Source organism: Propithecus coquereli, unplaced genomic scaffold (genome assembly GCF_000956105.1).
Source record: "Propithecus coquereli isolate 6110/MARCELLA unplaced genomic scaffold, Pcoq_1.0 Scaffold254, whole genome shotgun sequence".
Classification (NCBI taxonomy): domain Eukaryota; kingdom Metazoa; phylum Chordata; class Mammalia; order Primates; family Indriidae; genus Propithecus; species Propithecus coquereli.
In genome coordinates, this window is record NW_012148108.1 from 559,263 (window position 1) to 570,757 (window position 11,495).

The 11,495-nt window shown below is 43.7% G+C and overlaps 1 protein-coding gene across 1 annotated transcript; it reads right to left on the reverse strand.

Annotated features, from left to right (window-relative positions):
* Nucleotides 1-1,707: 1,707 nt before the first annotated feature.
* On the reverse strand, nt 1,708-8,081 carry PDCD5 (programmed cell death 5). The gene is made up of 6 exons (XM_012647020.1): nt 7,883-8,081; nt 6,962-6,999; nt 4,536-4,597; nt 3,660-3,751; nt 2,197-2,268; nt 1,708-1,880 (listed from the first exon to the last, which is right to left on the reverse strand). Exons 1-6 carry the CDS (start codon nt 7,946-7,948, stop codon nt 1,833-1,835), a joined length of 378 nt encoding a protein of 125 aa, XP_012502474.1. The 5' UTR covers nt 7,949-8,081; the 3' UTR covers nt 1,708-1,832.
* Nucleotides 8,082-11,495: the final 3,414 nt, after the last annotated feature.

Genomic DNA, 11,495 nt, shown 5'->3' on the forward strand with positions numbered 1-11,495 from the left:
GGGCAGTGGCATCCAACTGGCAGTTTCAGGCTTGGCGTGCCCTTCATCAGGAGATAATAAATGTCGTAAATGGGACTATCAGATGGGGAAAAGTTTCCTTGTGAGCTAGTCTGGTATTCAGTACCAGCCGTTGTAAGGGATTACCTCGATTATAAATAATTTCTTTCCCTACTTGAAAAACCAAACTTGATTTGACAATTTAGAAATTGGTAGTGCCTGAATTCCCATTTTGTGAAAAAAAGTTTTTGAATCAAAGTAGTGCCAATTCACTGATTTAAGTTAGAAAGTTCAGAATAACCACTCCCCACTCGACTAAAGCGCATTCCCCTATCCTTGCATACAGAACCATTTTTCACTCTTGTCTTTGGAAGACAGGAGTTTGACAATCTTTAAACACATTCTTATCAGTAGTTGCAATTAGGATAGTGGTTATTCTGCAAGAGAAAGCATGTAACAAAATTTACTGAGAATTGTCCAATGTCCCCTCAGATTTTTTTTATGTGAGGCCAAAAGCAAAATTTCCCTATAATTAGGATTTTTTTTCCAAAACTTCTAAATTTTATTTTGACTATTTATAATCATTATGTTCCTTTAAAAACATTTCGATGTTCTTAATGGTTCTACTCATTCGTTTATTCAGAATGTTAGACACTTACTCCAACACTGACTTTCTTCACTGGCCATAGTTATAAATCTCAAATATAGTTTCGATATGTATCAGCAGTATGCTGGCTAGAGCAGAGACAGATTTGTAACATTTCCCATCACTTTTCTGCTATTAATCCCATCCATCCTACTAAATGTTACAATCTTACTCCTCAGCTGGGTCTCACAGGACTTATTAAAAAGGTTACAATAAACAACTTACTTGACGGTTAGGTTTATGATTTAAATTTAAGCATTGGACACTGTGGCACATGCCTGTAGTCTCAGCTACTTGGGAGCTGAGGCGGGAGAATCACTTGCACTCAGGAGTTTGAGGCCAGCCTGGGCAACATAGTGAGACTCTGTCTTTAAAAAAAAAAAAAAAATGTACCAGTGAAGGTTTCATAACCTAGGGGAAGTAAAACACAATATAAAAGATAACATTTGCTTTAACTCACCTGCAACTTTATCAGTGAAGAACCTAGAACATTTCTACCAAAACATTTAACTACTGAACTGTCCCAACTGGATTTTAATCACAAATTTCTCTTACAATCATGTTTATTATTGTTGAAGTATCACTATCAGTATGTCCTAATTATTTTGGTCATTTTTTTCCAATGGCATTATCGCTCTAGTTTTTTTCAATGGGAATGATATTTGTTAGATAATTTAATCTCAACACCTTTGAAATCAAAGCTCAGACTTTTCTTACATTAAATGGAAGTACTACCTGCAGGAAGAGAAACAGTTTACCTGCTTTTAGAAACTATGTCTTAGAAATTTAAGATGTGCTCAGATGTTAAAGCTGATTGAGTTTAATATATCGATTTTAATTCCCACAATGTTGCTGCTACTGCTATTTTCTTCTTACTGAAGAGTGCTGGAACAGCTGTTTCTGCTAAGGACATTTTCCCTACCTAGTACTAATGTCACAATTGCAAAGGATACATTCATGCTGCTGCATGTTTAAAAGCTTTTGGTAGAAGGGAAAAAATTAAAAAATGCAGATCTTCCGGTCACTTGGCTATGGTACTAAAACAACTCGCCCAAATTGTTTTGTTTTGCATAACAAGTTTATTTTCTTTTAAAAGGCATATAGACAATAAACAAAGTAAACATTTAAACAAATCTTAACTTCTGTCCTAGAATTGTTCCATTAAGTTCTAGTCTCTAAACATTTTTGTTCAATAATCATCATCTTCATCAGAATCCATTACTTTTCTTCTGTTAAACTGGGGGGAAAATTAAAGGAGTTAACATTTTTAATAAAGCATAACTCAGACTTCCTAGGAAGAAAAATTTCTTCCTATTTTAGCAAGATATTTTTGTGTATATTTAAAACAACTTAGTGATCTAAAAGGGTAGGGGGGCAAGAACTTTAAAAATTAGATCCCTCTCAATATATTTGGCCTTTCTCCCCGAACTTCAACTTTACAAAACAAAAATGTCTATGGGCTAAAAGCTATTTTGATAAGGTAGATATATATTCCACACCTGACATTTAAAGTGTCAATCTTTTTGTTGCCATGTGCATTTGGGAACACTTACTTTAACTGTTGTTTTCTTTTCTGTTTGTTGGCTTACTTTTTCAAGGATTTCTATTAAACCTTGTTCTGACACCTAGGATAACCAGAAAGAAAAACAGTACGTTTTCAGACAAAGGATTTACTTCAGCAGACTCAATCATTTTACAATCATTCTGGGGGGTGGGGGAATTAGCAGGCAATGTTAACAACATACACCACTGTGTTAATAAGCATCAGGGATACAGACACTCCACTTCTGCCGTTGAGAACCTTAAACACCACTCTGAAAGAGATAAGTCACACTCAGGAAACATCAACTGGTTCTCTCTCCCACACATAAGTGGTTCTTAATATGAGGGACTTAGGGGAGAGGACTGGTCTGGATAGGATGCAGTAGCGGCAGATGGCTGTGTCTAAATTTTTTTTTTTTTTTTAAAGAGACGAAGTCTCAGCCGGGCGCAGTGGCTCATGCCTGTAATCCTAGCACTCTGGGAGGCCGAGGCGGGCGGATTGTTTGAGCTCAGGAGTTCGAGACCAGCCTGAGCAAGAGCGAGACCCCGTCTCTACTAAAAATAGAAAGAAATTAATCAGACAACTAAAAATATATAGAAAAATTAGCCAGGCATGGTAGCGCATGCCTGTAATCCCAGCTACTCGGGAGGCTGAGGCAGAAGGATTGCTTGAGCCCAGGAGTGTGAGGTTGCTGTGAGCTAGGGTGACGCCATGGCACTCACTCTAGCCCGGGCAACAAAGTGAGACTCTGTCTCAAAAAAAAAAAAAAAAAGAGACGAAGTCTCTCTCACCCAGGCTAGAGTGCAGTGACTTAATCATAGCTCACTACAACCTCTAACTCCTGGGCTCAAGCGATCCTCTTGCCTTAGCCTCCCAAGCACCTAGGCCTACAGGTGCTCACCACCATGCCTGGCTTTAAAAAAAAAAATTTATAGAGATGGAGTCTCACCATGTTGCCCAGGCTGGTCTCAAACTCCTGGCCTCAAGTGATCCTCCTGCCTTGGCCTCCCAAAGTGCTGGGATTATAGGCATGAGTCAAAGCCTGGTCTCATCTGTCTCTTAAATGTCAGGCCTGCCAGAATATACCCCTCATGGTGTTATGGCAACATACATAGTAACTTAGGGATTTTAGCACCTTCTCATTTGTAAAACAAGCCTAATTTCTGTCTACATTGGTAGTATTTCAACTGGTATTACTGACAAACCTTGTCTGCAGCACAGAAGCAATTTAAGCTAGCTGACTCTAAGTCACTGGGTCACACAGATACCAACAAGGTTCCATGGCAATGTCAGGAAAGGAGAGAAGGCAATTATCTTTTATAGTAGGCACAACTATTCTCTCCTTTAAAAATTTCCTCATAGAAAGAGTCAAGAATTCCATAATCAGATGAAGATGAAAATGACCTTTGGAAGCCGTGTTTTGATAAAGCAGGTAACAGTAGGTAAAGTTCCCTCAGTACAGTCCAAGCTTACCTTCCCACTTAGTTGTCCGTATCTTGCCATCTGTATGAGGTAATTCTCTACTGCTTTAGTTTTTTCAGGCTTTACAAGTGCTAAGTTACTTACTAAAAAGAAAAAATACATACACAAAAAGGTGTCAAAACTAAATGCCACTTGTAAATATTAGACCTTAGAACTATGCACTGACATTTCCAAAGCACTTCACAAGCTTGTTTATGTCTCTCAACCAGTGAAATATACAGGATGGTATTGTTAAAACTGAGAAAACTAAAGTTCAGCCACGTCAATCTCAGTCAAGGCCACACACAGGTAGTGGTAGAGCCAATATTAAACTTGGGTTCTCAGATTCTAAACCCCACGCTTTCCCGGTTTTTAAAATATTTGCCCCCTAAAAAGGAATTTATTGTACATACATAATAGTGGTGATCCATCTATGGCTGCCTCTTCTAAACTCAAAAGTAGACACTTCGAATTATATACAGAAGATACTGGTTCGTTCTGATTGGCTCATTTTTTCTTTCTACATGGTTTTCTCTTTGGTTTTTATGAAACTCCATACAAACACTAAAACCGAGAATACATACAATAGATCCCTAAATCCCCATCACCCACATCAACTACCAACAACATTTTGTGACTAAGAGTTGTTCACTATAAATTTTACCTCGTTGCACTTGGAGAACATCTTGATAAGAGAGAAGTGAGCTAGTACTTTTAATAGTGATTAAAGTACAGTTCTCTAGGTTTATAAACTTCACACTATTTACAAATCTCAAATGTTTTTTGGCTAAATATTTAATCTGGAGACAGCAACGACTTCACATATATATCCCCATTCAACTAACTCAAGCCAATTTTATGGAAAGAAAGGAAATCAAAGATGCTTACACCTGGCCCGGGCTGACTGATCCAGAACTTGGGCCAAGATACTGTTTCTCATTTCTGCTTCCCTACAACAAAAACACAGGTCAAGCAAAATTAGAACTAAGCTGTCAACATTTCTATGGAACATACAAAAAGGTAACTCATTCAGTATGTTTCTCAAGATAGCGCCACGGGAGGTGCTATGCAGATGGCAGCAGCTATGTTAAAAGTAGAAGAATCCACTTTAGTCCTCAAGGAGCCAGCTTTATGTTGGTATAAACCTACCAGGTTGGCAGGTAAGCTTTACAGTTTCATAATTCAGGGTGGAGTTTCAGTTCAACCACCGTTACCAACATTTATAAATACCTATTGTGTGACAGGTGCTAGAGTTTAGTAGTAGGATTTCAGGCAATTAAAAGGACCAAGTGACTAGTATGCATAATTTCCTTCATGATGAAGCTAAGACCCAGGGAGGCTATGTTAAGGGGACACAGGTACCATGGTCAAGCTAGAACCAGATTTGTGAGTGAAATTAAAACTTTGCAACTCTCCTCACTTCTTCCAACCTGCCCAAGTAGAAACTAATTCATGTTAATAAGACAGTGGTCCTATAAACTTTTTTCTTAAGTGGCATAAGTTTTGTTTTTTTCAAATGAAATCCTTCAAGGAACCCAATACACAAAACAAACAAAAGCAGAGATGTTCTCGCTGAATTAGAGGGAGAGAGCCGGCTGGTTGTACCTGCCATCTGCCCCTAGCTCAGCCCCAGGGTTCACGGAATATAGCTTAAACCTCACTTCCATAGGCCGTTTTCTTAAAGCGCCTGAATACTTCAACCCTGCCAAAAACTCCATTATATTTCACTGAATGTAAGATGTCATCAATTGTAATATGCACCATAGTTTTATGTTTCTCTAAGAATGAAAAAACACCCTAGATAAGAGTTCTAATAAGAGACTTCCACTCAAAGCTGGGGTATCAAAGAGCAACATCCTCAGTACCAGGTAAACAAGAAATAAACCTACTGTGCAGAAAAGGACAGCAAAGCCAAGAAGCCTGCATGCATCTGGCCCTGATTGGAAGAAGGTAAAAGAAAAAAAATTCCTCTGAGAATATGAACTGCAAGCTTTAGTCTTGCAGGGTTGCTGTCTGAATTCACACTACCAGGGAGGAGGAAGGGGAAACCCTCAAGCAGAGAATTTAAGTGGTCTTGGATTAGGAATGTACCCAAGTGATGGCAGAAATAAAAGTAACTCCTCTCTGGAAGAATCCAGGGTAAGAGTGATCCATTACTAAATGCGTCCCAATTTCAGATATGTTAAAATATGAAAAAGTGCACATCTTAGAATCAATGAAATTTATGTAGCTTTACTTTCTTTGCATCACTACCCTAGGTGCTTACCATCTTCTCCTGAACCTTCTCTGCCTTGCCTATTTCTGTAGACCCAGCACAGTGCCTGATCCAGAGCAGATGCTCAATAAATATTTGCTGAAGGAATGAAGGCGTTAGAAGGCAGCATAAGGGGGCTGGGCACGGTGGCTCAGGCCTGTAATCCCAGCACTTTGGCAGGCCAAGGCAGAAGGATTGCTTGAGGCCAGGAGTTTGAGACCAGCCTGGGCAGGCAACACAGTGAGGCCCCGTCTCTACAAAAAATGTAAAACTCAGCTGAGCATGGTGGCGCACACCTGTAGTCCTAGATACCGAGAAGGCTAAAGCAGGAGGATTCCTTGAGCCCAGGAGTCTGAGGCTGCAGTGAGCTGTGATTGCACCACTGCACCCCAGCCTGGGTGACAGAGTAAGACCCTGTCTCTATTAAAAAAAACAACAACAAAAGGTAGCATGAGAGGAGGAAGGGGAAATGGGGAATTGTTCAATAGGCACAGGATTTCATTTTGCAAAATGAAAAAATTCTAGGGCTGTTGCACAACAATATGAATATAGTGAACAGCGGTACACTTAAAAATGGTCAAGATGGTAAATTTTATATATATATATATTTTTTTTACCACAATTTAAAAAATGGTAGCGTAATGGGGTAATCAGATATTCAATAAGCCTGCCATTGAATGAATATCTGCAACTATGTGAGGTGCTCTGCCATATGCTGGGATGAAATAACACAATAGTATAAGCTAGTATTTATTGAGCACTTACTAAGTGCCAGGCACTATACTTACATTATCCCTACAATATCCCTATGAGGTATTTCTATTATGATGCTCATTTTAAGGTAATCACAGTTCAGCAGACAAACAACCAGTAATTGAAATACGGGTATTAAGTGGGGCTCTGCATGGATGTATTTAACTAACAATAACAAAGATTATGATGACTCCAGGGCACTCTAGCCCAGGCAACACAGTGAGACTCTGTCTCAAAAAAAAAAAAAAAAAAAAAAAATCCATTTGGTGAAACCACCGTTCAAAAAGTTCAGGTTTCCAGCCCATACCTGTGCTTTGCTTCCTGTTGCGCTGCATCGCCAGGATCCTGAAAAAAACAATTAAACCTTTTAATAGCCTCATTTCACAAGGGGGGGAGGAAGGAACTACTCTATTTTGTTTCTCAAGCCTAACACTGTCCTGCAGTGGAAGACACCACTTACCAAATAATCAAAAACTGGCCTCGCAGAAATCAGGGCGACAGTTTCCACTTAGCACAATGTTTCCACGAGCTTCTAAAGCCACACTCTGATAGAACGTTTTAGAATACAAACCACCCTTGGGAGGGCAATCCCTGTACTACGAAACCGTGTTTTATGTATAAACATAATTTCTGGAAAAGGAAAGGGGCCTCGGTATCAGGGACGCTGGTGACTCAAAGGGCGCTTGCCCCAGGCCGCCCCTGCCCCGTTATTTATTCTTTCACGGTGCGGGCACGACTTGAGCATTTCACCCACGGAGCAGCGCTCACCGTCCGGCCCCTCCCCTGCCAACCCGTCGGGGCGTGCGCGCACCTGTCCCCGCTGTGCCCCCGCACCTGGAACGCAGCGGACCCGCAAACGCCGTCTCTACTTGGGTCAGGACACCTGAGCCCTAGAAAACCCGGATTCTGCACGGCCGGAGCCGCAGTGGACGGCGGCCAGCGGCGAACGCCAAGGGTGCGGAGCGGCGCGCTGAGATTCCGCCTCAGACGAGCGCCCGGCGCGGGGCGAGGCGACCCCGCCGCCCGCAGACGCCCCGGGGCAGGTCCCGCGCGTGGTCGGCGCCCCCGGCCGGGCCGCCCAGGCCCCTCGCGACGGGGAAGGGCCGCGGTCAGGCCGGGCCCGGCCACGAGGCCGACGGGGCGTCGGCGGGTCCTCGGCCCGCGGGGAGGCGCCCGGGCGAAGGCGGGGCCCGCAGGGGACGGGCCCGGGAGGGGTGGGCGCGCTCACCCCGTGCTTCGCCTGCAGCTCGGCCAGCCTCTGCTTCCTCAGCGCCTCCAGCTCCTCGTCCGCCATGGCGCGGCCGTGAGGGGTCGAGCGGCCGCCGTCTCTCAGGGGGCTCTCCCCCAGCCCTCGGCACTGCGCAGGCGCCCGCCGCGCCCAGGCGTCACCAATCCAGCCCGGAGCCACGCCCCCTGTGCTGCCAGGGCGTCGGGGAGAGGGCCGATTCCCCGATCGCAGGGGCGTGGGCGGTCTCCGGGCGGGCTGGTGGGGAGGGGCCGTCGGGATTCGCCGCGGCGCCCGCAATCCGCGCCCTGCGCGTGTAGACGCGGCTGTGCGAGGACTGGGCTGCGTTTTAGCAAAGAACGACGCACGAATAGGGCACCGACAAGTGTAATAATTACGAGTACAGTGTGTTGCCGGCCTATAACGTGCTAGGCTCACATTATTGCTCTTTATAGAGGAGAGTAGGGTGATGGAATGCCCAAAAGCTGGATCGTGGCGATGATTGCACAGCTCTTAAATGTGCACACGCCCTCCGCCTGGCGGGGTGGGAGGTTGTAATTGTGGCAAAATATAGATAGCATAAAATTTACCATTCTCAACTGGATAGTTCGGTGGCATTAAACACATTCACATTGTTGTGCAGCCGACACCACCGTCTACCTACCACCTTTCATCCCAAACTGACACTCTACCCACTAAAAATATTACTAATAATTCCCCTGCGCCTCTCCCCCTATTCCCTAGTAAGCACCATTCTACTTTCTATGAATTTGCCTATTCTAGGCACCTCGTGTAAGTGGAATTATACAGTATCTGTCCTTTTGTGACTGGTTTATTTCACTTCAGCGTCTTCAGGGTTCATCCATGCTGTAGCACGTGTCAGAATTTCCTTCCTTTTTAAGCCTGGATGTATTCCACTGGGTATAGAGGCCACATTTTTTTTTTTTTTTTTTTTTTTGAGACCGAGTCTCACTTTGTTGCCTGGGCTAGAGTACCATGGCGTCCTAGCTCACAGCAACCTCAAACTCCTGGGCTCGAGCAATCCTACTGCCTCAGCCTCCAGGGTAGCTGGGACTACAGGCATGTGCCACCATACCTGGCCAATTTTTTTTTTTCTATATATTTTTAGCTGTCCAGTTAATTTCTTTCTAGTTTTGGTAGAGACGGGGTCTTGCTCTTGCTCAGGCTGGTCTGGAACTCCTGAGCTCAAACCATCCACCCGCCTCAGCCTCCCACAGTGCTAGGATTACAGGCGTGAGCCACCGCGCCCGGCCTGAGGCCACATATTTTTAAAAGTAAAGGTCTTGCTGTGTTGCCCAAGCTGGAGTGGAGTGGCATGATCATAGCTCACTATAGCCTTGAACTTGTGAGCTCAAGTTATCCTCCTACTTCAGCCTCCTGAGTAGCTGGGACTACAAGTGTGTGGCACCATGCCTACCTAATTTTTTATTAAAAAAGTTTTTTGTAGAGACGGGATCTCGGTATGTGGCCCAGGCTTGTCTTGAACTCCTGGGCTCAAGTAATCCTCCTGCCTTGGCCTCCCAAAAGTGCTGAGATGACGGGAGTGAGCCACTGCATCCATCCTTGTGCAACATTTTTAAAATCCATCCGTCAGTCGTGAACATGTGGGTTGTTGCTACCTTGTGGCTACTGTGAATAAAGCAGCTGTGAACATGGGTGTGCAAATGCCTGTCCAGCTCTGAGTTTTCACTTTTGGGTCTATACCCAGAAGAGAAATTGCTGACTATCATATGGTAATTCTACGTTTAATTTTTGAGGAATGGCCATACCACTTTCCACAGAGGCTGCACTATTTTACATTTCTGACAGCAGTGCACAAAGTTTCCAATTTTACCATCTCCTCACCAACACTTGTTATTTTCTGTTTTTGTTTTTGATAGTTTTTGATAGTGGTTTTGATTTGCATTTCTCTAGTGATTAGTGATGCTGAGCATTGTTTCATATGATTGTTGGCTGTTTGCTTATCTTCTTTGGAAAAAATGTCTACTCAAGTCCTTTGCTCATTTTAAAATTTGCTTTTCTTTTTTGTTGTTGAGTTGTAGGAGTTCTTTACATATTCTAGACAGCAATCCCTTATCAGATATGTGATTTGCAAATATTTTCTCCCGTTCCATGGGTTGCCTTTTCAGTCTGCTGACTGTGCCCTTTGCTGCACAAAATGTTTAAATTCTCATGAGGTCCAATGTGTCTTTTTCTTTTGTTGCCTGTGCTTTTGGTGTCATATCCAAGAAATAATTGCCAAATCCAACGTCATGAAGATTTTTCCTATATTTTCTTCTAGAGGTTCCATAGTTTTAGCTCTTTATATTCAGGTCTTTGGTCCATTTTGAGTTAATTTTGGTATATGGTGTCAGGCAAGGGTCCAGCTTCATTTTTTTGTATGTGGGTATCCAATTTTCCAAGCACTGTTTGTTGAAAAGATTGTCCTTTTCCTATTGAATAGTCTTGTGCATATTACCAAGAGCACCATCGGAGATGCAACTGAACATTTTTCTAAGCACGCTGCAGGTAAGAATAGGTGATCACACATCAGCATATATAACATTACTAGAGAGCTGGCAAGTAACCCTGCTCCCTCTTAGTATCTCATGTATGCCCAGTAAAATAAGGCTAGCTGGCATCACCAGGAAGTCTCTCTCTCTCTCTCTGTCTCTCTCTCTCTCACACACACACACACACACACAATCTCTACTGATTAATTGAAAGTATGGCCCTGAGAACTTTAAGAGAGAAATCAGAGAATTTAAGATACTGATCATAGAAAGAACAAAATTATCAGTGAGTGAGCTGCATGTTTTGCTTAGGATGATGGATGATGGTGCCCTCCGAGAGGAGCAAGTGTGGTCCTAGTTTCAAAGACTATGGTGTCTGACCCAACCCTGAACCTCGTGCACTCCCCAAGCCCCAGCCCATCTCCAGGGGTTGGAGTTTATGATCTCTCATCTACATCTTGGGAATAGAAACAGCTGGAGTTTAAGGGTTTAGTTTTTGGTTTGGCTGAAATGCAACATCAAAGTTGTGGCATTAAAATGTTTCTGCTCTCAGGATGGCTATAGTAAAACGTCCTGCTGCGGAGAAGAAGCAACTTCGAAGTGGAACTGGTGGTGGGTGGGGTGCGGCCGGGTTTGAGAGGCATTGCCTTCTGATGTGGGGAAGGTGATAGACCTGGGGGATGCACCACACGAGCCAGCAGGGAGTCCCTGGACAAGGCAGAGCCCAGAGCACTAGCAAACTGTTGGCAGCCTTCTGAAATGGAGCCAAAGGAGCTTCTCCAGTGGCTGCGTGGAAGGAAGAGAAGGAAGGGAGGGAGGGACGGGGAAGGAAAGGAAGGAAAGAAGGAAGGAAAGAGGGAGGGAGGAAAGGAAGGAAAGAAGAAAGGGAGGAAAGAGAAGCCACTTTGGGTGGGAAGCTTTTCAGCCTCACCTCTGCGATGCACCTAAGTATGAACACAGGTGGTCTGGACGATACATCTTATGGTTTCTCTGCATTTTCCATCACTTCCACTTCTTGCTTCCTAGTGAAGCAGCAGCACAAATAGTCTCAGAAGCCCGCAGGGCAGGGCCTACAGAATAAGTCGGTCCCTCTGCCACGTTCG

Coding starts and splice junctions, on each gene's coding strand:
- PDCD5 (XM_012647020.1), bottom strand. CDS start 7,948: ATGGCGGACGAGGAGCTGGAGGCGCTGAGGAAGCAGAGGCTGGCCGAG. Junction 3,752..4,535: donor TCAGTCAGCCCGGGCCAGGT/GTAAGCATCTTT, acceptor TTTTCTTTTTAG/TAAGTAACTTAGCACTTGTA. Junction 1,881..2,196: donor AAAAGAAAACAACAGTTAAA/GTAAGTGTTCCC, acceptor TTTTCCCCCCAG/TTTAACAGAAGAAAAGTAAT.